This window comes from Crocodylus porosus, unplaced genomic scaffold (genome assembly GCF_001723895.1).
Source record: "Crocodylus porosus isolate Cpor-Errol unplaced genomic scaffold, CroPor_comp1, whole genome shotgun sequence".
NCBI classification, from domain to species: domain Eukaryota; kingdom Metazoa; phylum Chordata; order Crocodylia; family Crocodylidae; genus Crocodylus; species Crocodylus porosus.
This window is the reverse complement of record NW_017728926.1, coordinates 9,065,273-9,080,051: the sequence shown is the minus strand read 5'-3', so window position 1 is coordinate 9,080,051 and position 14,779 is coordinate 9,065,273. Positions and strand designations below refer to the sequence as shown.

Genomic DNA, 14,779 nt, shown 5'->3' with positions numbered 1-14,779 from the left:
GCTCTTTCCTGCCAAGGCAGGGGGTCGGACTAGATGATCTACCTAGGTCCCTTCCGACTCTAGCTACTATGAAACTATGAAACTGTAGTAGCTCTGTATTTTGTACACACTTAGTATATTCTTGGTATGAGCCCTTCCAAGGAGTTTTCTTTTATTTAAGTTAATTTGTGCTGACTTATTTATTCTGTAGATGCAGGATAAAAAGGATAAAGTGAGGGTTGAAGAAACGGTTTTTGCAGCTGAAACTGCCTCAGATCAGGAAAGCAGAGATCAGAATGATGAGGCCCTTCATAAAAGGTGAGTGTTTTTCAGCAAAATTCAGTTTCTCAAGTTTCAACTTTTTCCCTTTTAGTTGTCATCTTCTGTTGTCGCCAGTCAGTTGTCCCTGCATAGCTTTGGTCTAGAATGCACTAGTCTCTTTTTATGGCAAGTTTTCCCATGCTGCAATGTTAGTTTAATTGGACAGTTAGCTTCGCTCATTTGTTCATAAATCTTAGGACTTAGAAGTAACAGAGTCTTCAACTCACCCTTAGCAACAGGGTCAGGACAGGTGAATGGAACATGCTCCAGAGCTTTCTTCAGCCTGATGTAATGTTTCTTAAGGAACAAGGCTTCTTTCAATCCTTTGGAAACAGCTCCATATAATCTATCTTGCACCGGAGTTTTCTCCCTGATTCAGAGTCTAAAATTTCCTTCTACTTCCCCAAACCATAATGCTTCTCTTTTTATTTTTGGTTTGTCGTTTGGGTTTTTTGCTGGTATATCATGTTGCCAGATCAAATCAAAGGTTTTGGTTTTGGAGTAAAATTCCAGATTGGGGTCAAAGTTAAGGTTACTGTAGTCCAGATTTGATGTCACTCAGGACAGGCAAGACCAGTCTCTGGAGTTTATAAATGCTTTTGAGGAATCTTTGTGTTTTCCCTGGTAGTCTCCTCAACCCTAGTGTGAGGAGCTGGTTTCTGCCAGGATGCATAAAGGATGACTTTTTTCCTCTGACTGATTGTGTTTATATGATACCATGGTGACAGTTTGTGATTGATGTATAGGTGCCAAGAGGTGATCAATGACATCGAAAGCAAGAATTCTCAGCTTCTGAACAAGTTAGAGAAGGTGAAGCAGGAGCATGAGGACTTGATTGAGCGTAATGAAGAATTAGAGGCAATTTTGGGAGAGACTCAGAACCAAACCAAAGAAGAGAGGGAGCATTTTGAGTTTGAAGTTGAAGGACTTCACATGAAAGTAAGTCAGAAATTAAATAACCTCTTTTAGCTTTATCTATTTTTTCATTCTACAAATTGAAAACTAAAATAAAATTATAAGGAAAAAAAATAGCTACACAGTGCTGTGCTCTTTGGGTTTGTAGAAATACCACTAGCAAAATCCACCACAGCATAAACTCCGAAAGAAGAGAAGAAAAAGTCAAGCAGCTATTAAATGGCACTTGTTTTAAGGTAGCAGTGATTTTCCTGCGAGTTTGGCAGTGTTGTTTCTCTTATGGTCAGATGTTACTTAAAATTGTTTCCCCCTAACTCTGAGAACAAACATTCAGCCATGTGTCTCAGTTCTCTTATATGGGAAATGAGCTTTATATTCATGCTGTGTCTTTGTGCAGCACTTACTCATGTTTAGATCTCAAAGTAGCACCCCATTTAGAGATGGCATCTCTGGTGTGTGGATTTGAAATGTTTTATTTAGGTTGGGTACTGTGGTCGAATGGGTCAGGCAGACTATTGTTGATGCCGTCGAAGTATGCGGCAGCGCCACTAGTCCTTGGGGCAGGCGTCCATCACACAGGAGGTCTGGGCTGTGCTTTCAGCTCTGCTAAAAACGTCTTCAATCACCTCAATGCCCACAACCTGGTTATCAAGCATGGATAGCTTTCAAATCCAGAGTAACCATTTGTGGGAATTCCAGTGCTCAGGATCACAGAAGATCATATCATGTAATGTAGATTGTCTAAACACATGTTGAATTAACAGTGCCGCCTTTAAAAAACAAATGGGTTTTCCTTGGCAGTTCCTGAACCTAATCCCTGCTGGGGACGTTCAGCATAGCACAGGGGCATCTAGCGGTTAAAATACATAATTGCAAGCACATTTCCCTTCTGCATTTCAGTTTATGACTTCATCTCATCACTTAAAACAGTCAGAGAAATTTGCAGGGCCTCAACAGCTCTTCAAACTTGGCCCCAGATCAGCAAAGTTGCACTGCACAATGATGAATGTTGTACAAGTGTGATGTGTGGAAGAATTACAAAAGGTGCCAGATGGTTGAGTGCTCAGTTGCATGAATGTATATTAGTTTGAGGAAACTGCACATGTCATGGGGATAGTCATCCTTGATGCCATTCCATTAACTCTGTCCTAGCTTTTTTTAAATGCACCCACTCTTTATTTTCATGTATAAAAAGACTGGTCTTGTGAGCTGAGATCAGTTTGGCTGTTGGAGAGGTAAAACCCAGTAAAACTTTTCATACAAAGAGCACTGACATCACGGAGGTGCACATGTTCTCATACTTGAGCTGACAGTGGGGTTTGAACCAAGAGGTTGGAGTGCTTGACCTAAGTCTGGGATTTTCATAAGGGCTTGGGGGACCCGGTTGCTCAGCTTGCATTGAAAGTTAGAGGGAGAAGTTGTGGAGGAAGACTCCTACTTGCCTTAAGCCCTTTGAAAATTGTAGCCTAAAGCAATAATTATTATCTCCAGGAAATACCCCTGTGCTGGAGATTCCCCAGCTTGATGTTCAAGGTCATAATCCAGCAAAGCACTCAGTCTTTTGGCATGTGAGATCAGAGTGGTCCCTCTGAACTCAGTGTAGCTACTTGGATTCTTGAATTAAGCACAGAGTTAAATGTTTTGCTGGATTGGGTCCAGAGTACTCAGTGCTTTGTAAAACCAAGCTCTGAGCCAGCTTCATGGTCCCTTTGTGCTGTTGGAGAGGCTAGAAGGGGCTGTGGATCGAATCCAGCCTCAGCCTGGGCAGCAGCTGTGTTCTGCACGGCATCTCGTGGAGGAGGGGAGAGCACCATTGGCTGAACATTCTAACACTTCCCAAAGGCAAGCGTCATTTGGGTGGGGGCGGTAGAAACCTCCCCATGTTACAGATCTGGGAGGCCTCTACAACAATGAGGGGGTGGGTGGTTTCCCCAGCTGCTTCTCTTTCAGGATCAGCAAGAAGAAGGCCCACAAACTATAAGGGTGTTTAATTTTAAGCAGATGTCTGGATCTCTTTCCTGAGTTCCTCCAGAGATCTTTGTTGTGGAACTGGGTTCTTTCTTTTTTTTTTACTGTTTGGTCTTGAGCAGCTAATTCACTCTTTTGGGCAGCATCCATCACTTGTACTGGATTTTGCCTGGCCCACACAGCTATCAGTACAGTATTTGCTTCCAGCTCCTTTGTTTACTGACTTGATGCTTCTATAATAAATGTTTTCATGATTCAAATGGCAAATTTATGGAATGTCTTTTAACTTGTAATTTGCGTGTGTCGAGATCACAAGTTTAGAGGAAGAGCTACTCAAGATGCAGAAGAATAAAACTGAAGGCAGTGCGCAAGATCAAGAAAGAGCTACAAAAGTGCAGGATTTCCAAGAGGTAAGAGACCTTAATTGAAAAACAAGCTCTTCCATGTAAAAAGTTGAGTAGATTAGTTTCTATTACATGGGATTGTTTAGTTTTTATGGGAAGGCTCAGCCCATCAGTCCATACCTAGGGGACAGGTATCTTTGGAGAGAGAAGCTTAACTTGCCAGTAATTCCCAATTTTTCTGAGTTCCTGTCTTATGCTGCAGAGTTACAGTCTGTGGCGCCCCATTGGCATACTCCCCGCTTTTGCATACGGTATTGGAAGCTTACACTATTTTGTCACACGCCTTTGAATATTTGATGCTTTTCTAGAGTCTCATCTCCTGGAGTTGTGTGATGGTGTGTGAAACTTTGCTTACAATTTAGTACAAAAAATACATTTCTAGCCTTTCCAGTTGTGGAGAAAAGCTGGAAAATGTCATCCCTAAAGGCTTCAACATCAGAAAGCAATTAAGAGCCCCAGAGCTGGTATTTTTATTTAATCTAATGGTTTGGGGGGCCTAACATAGGAGATCTGAATGCTCAGCATTAGCAGCCCTGGACAGATTTAGATAATGGTTCCACGTGCGGCCACCTCATGACCAATGGCCAGCCAATATTTCTCGCCTTCCAGTATGCTTAGGTCTAATTTAAATTACTCAGATTCTGCTGGCAAAACATGGAGTTCACCTACACTCAAAGCTCCTCTGTGGTGGAGATTTGGCAGAGTGACGCCACTTCTTCCGAACTTGTGCCACTCTCTGGCAGCTGGCAGAAGGCACATGTAGACATTCCTGCAGCTTCTGCTTGCTGCCGTAATCCCGTCAACAGATGGGGACTTCCCAGGAATGCACTTTGATCTCTGTCAGCACAATTACGGAGTGGAGCCATGCAGAGATACCAGAAGTACATGGATGCGCACACACGGTGGCCACTTGGCTGTCTGTCTGCCACCAGCACTTCTGGTAACAAAACCAGGTAAGTTGTAGACAAGGCCTCAGTCTGCCCTTCTTCCTTTGGATCTTTCTTTAAGCTGTCATGCTGGCTGGAAAGGTGTTGTTATTACAACAGTATATTGGTTGAGGGATAAGCAGTCCCTTCTGATGTTCCTCGGCAAGTAGTTTGATATTCAGTGCACATAGTAACTAGATATCCGCATCTTTGTGAATCCTGGCTGTAGTCCTCCTTGAGTCTGGACTCTTGGTGGGACTCAGAACTTCTCTCCATACAGGTGCTGAAAGGTCATCAGGAGATGGTTGAAGTACTTGAAAGTAAGTTGTCAGAGGAGAGAGATTGGAGAAAGCAGCTTGCAGCTGACCTTGAAATGACACAGAAAGCGTTGAAGGCTGAAAAAAAGGTAATGTGTGGTCATGTGTATTTGTTCTGGTGTGAAGCTGTTTTCTTGGGATATATGTATGAACGAGGAACTAGACACTGTCTGCATAAGTAGCATTTTTGGCTATTTAGACACACGGAGCAAAATAAAATTCTACCTCCTGTATGTGAATCCTACTAAATGCATAGCTAGGCTATCTAGAAATACATGTACATGAAGAGGAGATCATGTCCTGGAAAACAGTGATATTGAACAGGCCTTGTGGTTATTTTTAGATACCCTGGTAAAAGAAGTCGCATGATCTTTGGCTGAATTAATGGCGATTTTGAGTAGGACTAGAGCAATAGTATGATCTGTGTTCACAGCATAGCTGAGACCTTTACTGAAATACCGTACCACCATAAAATTGAGATTGTAAAGGAGGCTGAAAAATTGGAAGAGATGTAAGAATGATTCAAGGTGTGTGGCTGTATGGTATGTGAAAAGCTGTTTAGCTTGGAGTTTATATACACTAGAGAAGCCCCTGCTGCCATAGCTGTGTTGATAGAGCCCATCAGCAGGGACACAGTATATTACAGCAGAAGGAGTTTTCCTTCAGATGTAGTTTAAACCACCTCCCCAGGATGGTCAACACCTTTAGGGGCCACACGAAGCATATTATTTACTATCGGAGCACTGGAGTTTACCTTTTCATGGAATGCACCTTATTTTGTGCATGTAACACCCACCTACAGTCACGATTTGAGATTTTTCAGCTTAATTTTTGTCAGGGTACTTATGGAACAGAGTGGATGTCTGAGAGTTCAGGTAATATCTTTTTTTCTTGTAAATTGAAAGAGTAACTACATAAATGACAAGTGGTGATGTTAGCTAATAAAGTACAAAGTCCCGTGCACAATCTTTAGAACTTTCTTTCCTTGAAAAAACATTATTGAACAGCAAAACAGAAAAACAGCTCTTGGGTAACAGAGGCATGCTTCTTCCACTAACTCTTTTGTCTTAATTCAGGAATTACATAACTCAAAGGCAGAGCTTGTGAATCTTTATAATGAGCTCCAGAGTCTCCAAGATGCAGTAAAAGAAAGAGATGCCCTTAATGTAGCTCATGAGAAACTACAGATGGAAAATACTTTACTAGAAACAAAGGTAAGAATGTAGTGAAATCAATATTATTTCAGTGTCTGACAGACAAAATCCAACAATCTATATGACTCAACCATATAGGAGCTTTATGTCCAGAGAGGGGTAGTTAGCTTTGATAGTGTGAAGTCAGAGTTGTGACAGTTAACACTGGTATAAATTTGGAAATAAATATGAAGGTACACACTTCAAGGCTTAAGCCAGTTGCCACTAGAGATGAGCAGATTTCTCATAGCAGATTCCTCTGAGGCATCTGCTTCTGGTAGATAGCAGCAATAGGATGCTGGACTATGCAGATCTTGGCATTTATTAATTTGTAATATTCTGACAACTGCAGAGAGGCATACAAATAAATAAATGTGATTTTATGGTTGCACCTCTGGCGTTTATATAAAACTGCCTACTGATTCCCCACTCACTGGAGAGGAATTGTGTGCAAACACTGAAGAAGCAGGAGAGTTTAGGATCATTTAAACATTATACTGCAGATTTACAAACCTCCTCGGCTGGAGTTGCTGAGTCTCTTGAAGGAGTTCTGTGAGATCACAGCAAATCAAGCTCATGATAGTTATTTCTGCCCAAACAGGTGTCAGAGCTTTCACAAGAATGTGAACAATTAAACAAGCTTGTTCTGGAACAGAAAACAACAGATGAGAGTTTTAGTGCAAATGAAACAACATGTAAAGAGCTGATGTGTAAAGCAAAAATACTGGAAGAACAGATCCAAAACCTGGGGGATGAGAGACAACAGTTATGGTAAATCTGGTAAAACTTAACAGTGCCTTCTGTATTTTTGCCTCGTATCTTCACTGTTTAACTTAGACATGCACAGTCTTTTAAAGACCGTGGCAGCACTGCTGCTTAGAACATGCAGGCCTTCCAGATGGGCAGGTGCCTTGCTTTCTTCTGTTCCAGCCAGAATATTCAGCTGGCTGCGAGTGCGGACTGTGGCAAAGTAAACCCAGTTCTTTTCTCACTCAAACCGATGTAAGTCTGGTTTTACACAATGGTTTGCGTGTAGTTACTCCAGATTAACCCCTGTGCAAAGGAGAGATGAATCTGGTTCCGTGGGAACAATTTTATTCTGATTTCTTTTACTGCAGCACCTAAAATCCTCATTCAAGGATAGAACCCTGTTGTGCTAGGTGCTGTAGAAATGCAGAACAGCAAGATGGTTCCTGCTATCAGTGGCTTACAGACTAATTTTAAGATAAGACTTTTAGTTGTCTTTTTACTGCTCACCCTTGCAAACTTTTACCAAACAAGCTAACTCAGCTATAAATCTCACCTTTTGTTCCTGTGCATGAGTTCTGTGTGTGAACTGCACTGAAATTAGAGCACCCACACACTTGCACTAGTGTAACAAGTGTGAGTTAAAACCAGTGTAGTTATTTCAGTCCAAGTTTGTATGTAGACTGACTTGCAAGTAAAACAAATTCCTGCTGGGTGAAACTTCCCCTTTGCAGAACCATTAATACAAGGTCTGTACATCACCTGAGCACTTCAGTGAAACTCTTGTAATGCACGAGTGTTTTGCTGGCCCTTGACATGATGGTGTATTTCATCCTTTGTGGGTTATTTGACTTAGATTTTTTGCCGTTTTTCATCCAGTGCCAAGTTATTAGGGAGCAACAAGAAAATAGAGGAGTTAGAAAAGCAGGTGAAGAGAAGCAATGAAGAAAAACAGCTATTATGGGAAGAAAATGCCCAGTTAAGGCAAGATGTTCTGGCTGCAAGGGAGCAATTGAACACCAGAAGTGAAGAGTCTGTGGAGATCACACAAGAGAGAAGTCATGGAGGGAACTGGCCTCTCAGACCAAAGTGCCCTGAAGACAGTCCAGAGGGAATTATCAAGCAGGTATGAAAGCTTCAAAGAGCAAATACCACTTCTATGTCCTGTGTGATTTCTTTGTTTAACCAGTTTAGGAGGAAACTGAATAAAAAACTGAATGCAGACACGGCTTTTATGTACTGATGCATTACATAAGGGGACAAAGACTGTCTAGTTTTCTGGGAGAGATGCCCCTAATAAGGTGATGTATCAGTCTTATTCACCTATCTTCTTGCAGGAAGATACCTTTTTTCCATTCGGTATTGATTTGGATAACCTAACTAGATTGAGGTTGTTTTTAGTCTCTCACTGTAAAGTTCTAAGATGGAGCTTGATCAGTTAACGATCCTGTTCATGAACAGGATTGTATGGTGTGGATTGCCAGCAAATCCAGGGGACTGGGCTTGGTGACATTGTGTCCTTCCAGTCCAGTGCTTATGTTCCCGTGCCATTGCTCAGATTTTATTTATTCCCTCCTTATTTATTTATTCCTGATATATTTTAAAAACTCACTCTTAATTAATCATACCGACTAAGAATTTTTCACTGATACTTTTGACTTCCCTGTTCTCTTGTCTGCATTTCCTAATTGCTGGTTTGTATTCATAGTTACCGACTTTCCCATTTTTCTGTTTGTTAATGGAGTGGGGGGATTGTCTGTTTTTTGTTGTGTCTATATCTCCTCTTAAACAGGATTTTTTTTAAACAAACAATTCTCCTTTGTGCTAACTTGCCCTCCCTTGTTATATATTTTTCCTAATTAATATAGTATCTGTCTGGAGAGAGACTCTTACAGCAGCATCAAGAGGAAATGCAGCAACTGAGACAAGATTTCCATAGAGTTCAGAATTTGTGCAGCTCTGCTGAGAAGGAGCTAAGATATGAAAGGGAGAAAAACTTGGACATAAAGAACCATAACACCTTGCTCCAACAGGAAATCGCCAAGGTACTGGCACTAACTGCTGCAGTGCTAACGGCTCCGAGGTCATTCTCACTTGGAGACATACAAAAGCTTCATTCCAAACTCAAAGAAGAAGGGCCAAATGCAAATTTGCTCATTTTGGGGATTACTATGCCAGATTCTCATTTATACGAAGGCCTGTTTACTTCGCTCAGGCAAGTCGGTGAAAATCAGGCCTCACAGAATTTAGCACAATATCTGGGATTAGAAATCTCGATTTTTTCTTCAAAATTTGCTTGCTCCTTACTCATAGGGACATAATGACTAGTATGTGCATCCTGGAGACTGTCTGAAGAACAGAGATAGCACCCAGTATACCTGCAGGGCTTAAGACTTGTGAGCCATGAGACGTCTTGGATGCTGACCCCATGGCAGGCTATGCCTAGTCTCATACATGCGCATTTATCTGACCAGATGTCAGCTCGTGCCATTCATTTGCATATTTTTCCCACTCCATTATTGCATTATTGTTTCTTCAAAGATTTGTGTTAAACCTGTGGAAGCCCAACTCTGGAGGAATGTGCTTCCTCTGGGACTGGATGTGGCGAGTGCTGGCTCAGCACAAATAAGCGTTTGCTCATTTGTTTTATTTTTTACTATTCTGGGTTGTCCAGCAACCCCACCACCATTTCTCCATTCATCCCATGTTAGCTGAAGCATAGGTAGGCAAGGAAGTGAGGGCTAAATTCTACTATTTTCTTTCATGTCCAATTTAGGTTCAAGCTGAACTGAGACAAACCCAGCTGAAGTTGTCTGACTCAACCAAAACGTGCTCTTCTCTCACAGTGCAGTGTGAGCATAGCCAGCAGAAGTTCAGGGAACTTGAACTCGAGGTGCTGAAGCACTCTCAAACCTCTAAGCAGCAGAGCAGCCTGCAGGAGAAGCTTGCACTGGAGAAATCTAGAGCTGCTGACATGGAGAAAAAGGTAAACCTACAACCTAGCCCCTGTTCATATTGTGTCAACCCTCAACAGCCATATGCTGCAGCACTTTCAATTGATACCTGCAGTTTGTGCTTTAGGACCCGGATGTGTGTTTTGGTAGTTTTTGCTGATTTGTTTTGCTCTGGGGTTGTTACTGAATGTTCAGTTGTTACATAATTAAAATCAGTATGCAAATGTGAAAAATAAGGCCTTGCTTCTGAAATTCAGAAGATCTGAATGAAATGAAATTTAAACTAGAGTAAAGTAAGTCTTGAGTAAAAAAATCGCAAATTCTTCCATTTGAGTGAGGAAAGTGGATTTTCCCTTCCTGCTCCACAGTATTAGGCTATTTTTGCTGCATTCCCTCACCCCACAAAAAAGTCACTTTGGAAGAGATCCACCCTGACCATTTGAGCCTGAAGGGTGACGAATATAAAGCATGTGAAAACCAGGGATGCCTGTACATGAGCACAGAGGCTGCTCTGACATGCTGTAATTACAGCACATCAGAGCAGACTCGATTAATCGAGTCTGCTGGAGTATGGCAATTACTGTGCTCCAGCAGCCTCCTGCATCTCGTGTATAAGTATCCCCATGCTTCAAAATGGCAGTGGGAGCACTTGAACTGAAGTTCATCGAACAATCTTTAGATCAAGCACCCCCCACCATCATTTTGAAGCATGGGGATGCTGATGCACAAGATGCTGTGGTGCTTTAATTAGAGTGCTCCTGGGTAAAAGTGCCCAAGGATTTAAAATGGAGCTGTTGTGGGCTCTTGCCTGCAGGCACTGCCAGTTCTCCAGGACTGTGGCCTTTCAGGAGTTAGCTCTCATCCCTACTTATTTCCAGAGAATCATCTCATCTCTCCCCCTCACCCTCAGTCAATTTACCAAGTCACCCAGCGTGTCAGCCACCCACATTCACTGAGTGACCTGCCCTCATTCATAGTTGACCAGGTGTCCACCCACAGTAACACAGAATGGTGCTGGGAGCAGAAGCCCACAGATGCAAAAAGGAGCAGCTTGACCAGTGGTTATAGGGTGAGAGGTGCAGAGCTTGTTGTTGGCTAAAGAGGATCTGGGCATGGAGTGAATCTAAGCTTGGCAGTCTAAAGACCCAAGGAGAAAGTGCGCTCTGCATGGCTGGAGTGGTAGAGATGGAGGCTGGAGGCTGAAAGAGGTGCTTGTCCGGTCTGCCTGCATCAGAGCAGAGGTAGGAAACCATTCCAGCAGGTAGCAGAGGCAGCAGGGCTGTACATCTAAATACTTTGGCCCAGCAGCATCGGAAGGTAGAGGAACCTGCAGGGGCAGGAGGGAGTATCTAGTCCTTCAGTTCAGTGGAGACCCAGCTCTGTTTTTCAGCTGACTGGCAGGAGCCCTCAGTTACTGCTGGGGTCATTTACTGTGTGTTTAATTTGCCACCATTTTACTTAAGATTTTGGAGCTACAGCAGAAACTGAAGGAGTCTCAGCACCAGCTCTGCCTCGCGGAAACCCACGTGTTGGGAAGGAAGCAGCTGGAGGAGGAAGTGAAAGAGGCCAGAGAAGGTGAAGCTCAGCTGCAGCGCCAGCTCCAGGAAGAGCAGTGGAAAAGGTAACAGGCCCCAGAACATGTCGTGTTGGCAGTGGCCAGGCCCTTGATGCTCCAGTGCAATGCCAACACTCTAACACGTCCAGCCACACTGTGTCCTGCCCTGCACAGGAGGAGGGCTGCCTTACTGCTGAAGTGTTAGCAAGTGTCAGCTTGGAGGTCCCCTTGCCCTCTAGTACCAAAGGAATCTGGATTATCGTTGTACTGTGGTGGCGGGTGCTATAGAAATATTTGCGGGGACTTCACTGTGTGGGGAGCACAGGTAAGGGGATGAGTGCATCGTGGTCAACCCCCATGTTTCTTCAGGCAAGCAAAGGAGCTTGGAGCTGTGCTCCCGGGCCCTGCTGAGTGTCACATGGTATGTTTGCAAAGCACACCAGAGAGCTCCCCAAGGGCAGTCCCAAGCAGCAAAGACTTCCCAGAATATCCAGTCTGCCACCACCCAGCTTGGAGTATCTTCCTACCAAGTAGACTGGGTGCCTTTTAACTTCAGTGATCCCTGGTTATCTCAGACACCTTGGCACACAGCAACATCCAGCAGGGATGTCAGATCCTCCAGTGAGAAATCCTGCCCCTTGCCTCGTGGGTATAGATCACATCAGGAAGGGCACATGAAGCAATCCCATCCATGCTAGCAAATAGCCACCAAGTGAAAGTGGACAAGGGTTATACTCCAGCTGCTCCTGAATATAGAGCAATGCAGCAGGGCTCAGGCCTGTCCAGGATCTTGGAGACATGCATGTTGTTTGGAAACAACAAAATCCAAAGGGTATCTCAAACAGCTCTTAATCCTCTGTGATAAGAAGGTGCCTGGCTGACCTCACAGACACTGAACACTGAGGCTTTGGGGCTGGAGTTAGTGTCCCGTGTGCTTGCAGCTTGCTTAGCAACAGTGACAAAGATGTAAAGTGAAGATGTTCCCCTCTCTGAGTGACCGACTCCTTCAGAACAGCTTGTTGGAAGAGGTTTGATGTGCTCCCATTGGGTGTAGTGTTGTTAGAGGACGAAAGGGTGGATAGAATTGTTCAGGTGAGAGAGAACTACCGAGATGACCTGGTAGACACAACGCAGCAAAACACCTTCCTGGTCACTGCTAGAATTTGGTCACACTGGGATCTTATGATGTGTTATGGCCATGATGTACTATAGTATCAGAAAGCCCCCATGAAGATCAGGGTCCAGTCGTACTAGGTGCTGTACAAACCCAGAATACAAATCGATCTTTGTCAAAAAAAAACACAACCATGACAGGCAGCAGGTGGTAGGAGAAACAGAGCCACAGAGTAGGGAGAGCTTTGCCCAAAGTGTCATACAACGCCAGAGGCACAGATTAGATCGACAAGGTCAGTCTGATCCTAAAGAACCTGATGGTTTTGGAGGTGTTTCCTGTACCTCTAGTGGAGAATGTGGCTAGAATGGCTAATATCCCTAGAGTGGGAGGGATCTTTTGAAATGTGCCCACTACAGGTGTATGTGCTGCTACTGCTGGTGCTTCAAGGTGAAGATGGACTAAAATGGCGTTTTAATTTCCTCCATCCACAAACTCTCCAAGTCCATGGATGGCATAATGTGCAGGAGGGAAAACCCAAAGATTTGGGCCAGAACCCCAACCATGTCATTGTGGGTTTTGGCACTTCTGTAGTTCGTGATCCTGTTACAAGTGCAGTATGTTAGGTGACCACACAGCTACTGAGTCTGCACAGTAGGCTGTGCTCTGGCCAGGCAGGCATGTGGCTCCAGGCGTGTGTACCTGAGCATAAGCCCGTAGGTGGGAGAATCCTCCCATGTCTCTCACCCAGGAATCAGGAGACCCAGGTTCTAGGCCTCTCTCTCCCAGGGGAAGTTGAGCCATCTCTCTCCTGCACTTCTTTCAAAGCTGAGACCCTGCAACTTGCATGCGATAATCTGTGGGTAAAATGGAGGGAAGGCAGTGTGGGGGGATGTTTCTCCCCCTTCAGGAATAGGGGTCCAGGCAAGAAGCCAGGGCTCCCCCTTTCCAGAGCAGCAGTGGTCTCACTGAGCCACACACTCTACCTTGTTACCCTCCCCCTGGCCTCATATATCTTCCCATCTTGGCAGCCCAGGGCCCCAGCACCAGGGGGAGGGCTGGAGAGGGGCCAGGATAATACCTGTGGTCTGAGCATTCTTGGGAAGTCAGAGGCAGATCGGTCCAAACCCCGTGGGGGTGAAAGGGGGTCTAAGACATGGGCCTCCTATTTCCTAGGCTAGTGCTCTTATCAGTCAGCTGTGGGGCTAAAATGCAAATGGGCCCTCCTTTTCCAGTCTCCAACAACACTGGTTTTTGCTTAGCCACTCACAGAGAGGCGCACAGAGCAGTGCCTGTACCCCACCCCGCCAGCCACAGGGCAGCCTACAGAGCACAGTGTTTGTGTGTCTAGACTACCACAGAGTGTGATCGCCAGCTGCGTCTAAGTGCCAAACCCTGTGCCTGCACAGCTGGGAAGTGCCCTGTGGGGTGCACAAAGGGAAATAGGATGCTGCCTTTGTAGTTCATACGTTTGGTCATTATCCGTTCATTTTCATTCCAATTTGGTTTCAGTGACCACAGACCTTCTGAGAAGCTTAGCTTATGCAATCAGCCTTGCATGCCCTCAGACTTTCCCTGCTTCAGCAGAGGTGAAATGTTCCCCTGTGTAGCCACAGTTCAGCCAGCCTAAAGGTGGTTCTCCCAAATAAGGGTTCTGTCTGGGTGCGAAGCCAGCAGTGAAGTAACTGTCAATAAAAAGGCACATCCCTTCCTCACCCACATAAACTGATGTTGAAATAGGATGTGGAGCAGGCCTGACTAACTTAACTCTTCTTATCTTGAGCTCCATGCAGTGCTGCTGTTGCTCATTGTCCTGACATGCTTACAGGAAGCTCCTGGATCAGCATGCGGAGGAGCTGCAGCAGCAGCTCCGGCACTCGCGTGAGACAGAAACATCACTGGCCAAGACTCGCGCTGAGCTGCAGGGCAGGTTTCAACAGCAGGAGGTGCAGCTGCGGGTGCTGGAGGATGAGAAGAAAACAGCGCTCACCGAGGTAAGGTGCAAGTCACAGCACTGGGGCTGTGCTCAGGAAGGGGCAAGTTATTGTCACAGATGGCTTATTATAGGTAGAAGTCCAGCAATGAGTGGGGCATGGCAGTAGAGCAGGAGAAGGAAACTTGTTCTTTAATGAGCATCGTGCTTTTTACATGGGCATCTGAGCAGGAGGTAGTGACTACAGAGATGCATCACCTCCCTCTTTCCTCTCCAGGGATACTTCCCAGGTCCCGTCTCACCTCACTACAAGGAGGCAGACACCTCTGTGGTCTTAGGAAGGGCAGTTTCCCTGGAAAGGAGGTGACACCAAAGATGGGCTGCTATTATTCCATGGGCTGATTACTGCTTGCTCCATCTTGAGGGCAAAAGTTAGGTGTTACTGTAGAGCAGCTT

At 44.6% G+C, this 14,779-nt stretch overlaps 1 protein-coding gene across 1 annotated transcript in view; it reads left to right on the top strand.

Moving 5' to 3' along the window:
• The window catches only part of CCDC30 (coiled-coil domain containing 30), a 34,631-nt gene that overhangs the window by 15,728 nt on the left and 4,124 nt on the right, over positions 1–14,779 (top strand). Inside the window, exons 9-19 of the mRNA XM_019541356.1 lie at positions 191–297; positions 1,047–1,239; positions 3,492–3,593; positions 4,794–4,919; positions 5,907–6,044; positions 6,625–6,794; positions 7,650–7,896; positions 8,639–8,815; positions 9,547–9,756; positions 11,188–11,345; positions 14,219–14,384. Of these exons, the coding sequence (XP_019396901.1) occupies positions 191–297; positions 1,047–1,239; positions 3,492–3,593; positions 4,794–4,919; positions 5,907–6,044; positions 6,625–6,794; positions 7,650–7,896; positions 8,639–8,815; positions 9,547–9,756; positions 11,188–11,345; positions 14,219–14,384 (1,794 nt within the window). The remainder of the gene's footprint in view (positions 1–190; positions 298–1,046; positions 1,240–3,491; positions 3,594–4,793; positions 4,920–5,906; positions 6,045–6,624; positions 6,795–7,649; positions 7,897–8,638; positions 8,816–9,546; positions 9,757–11,187; positions 11,346–14,218; positions 14,385–14,779) is intronic.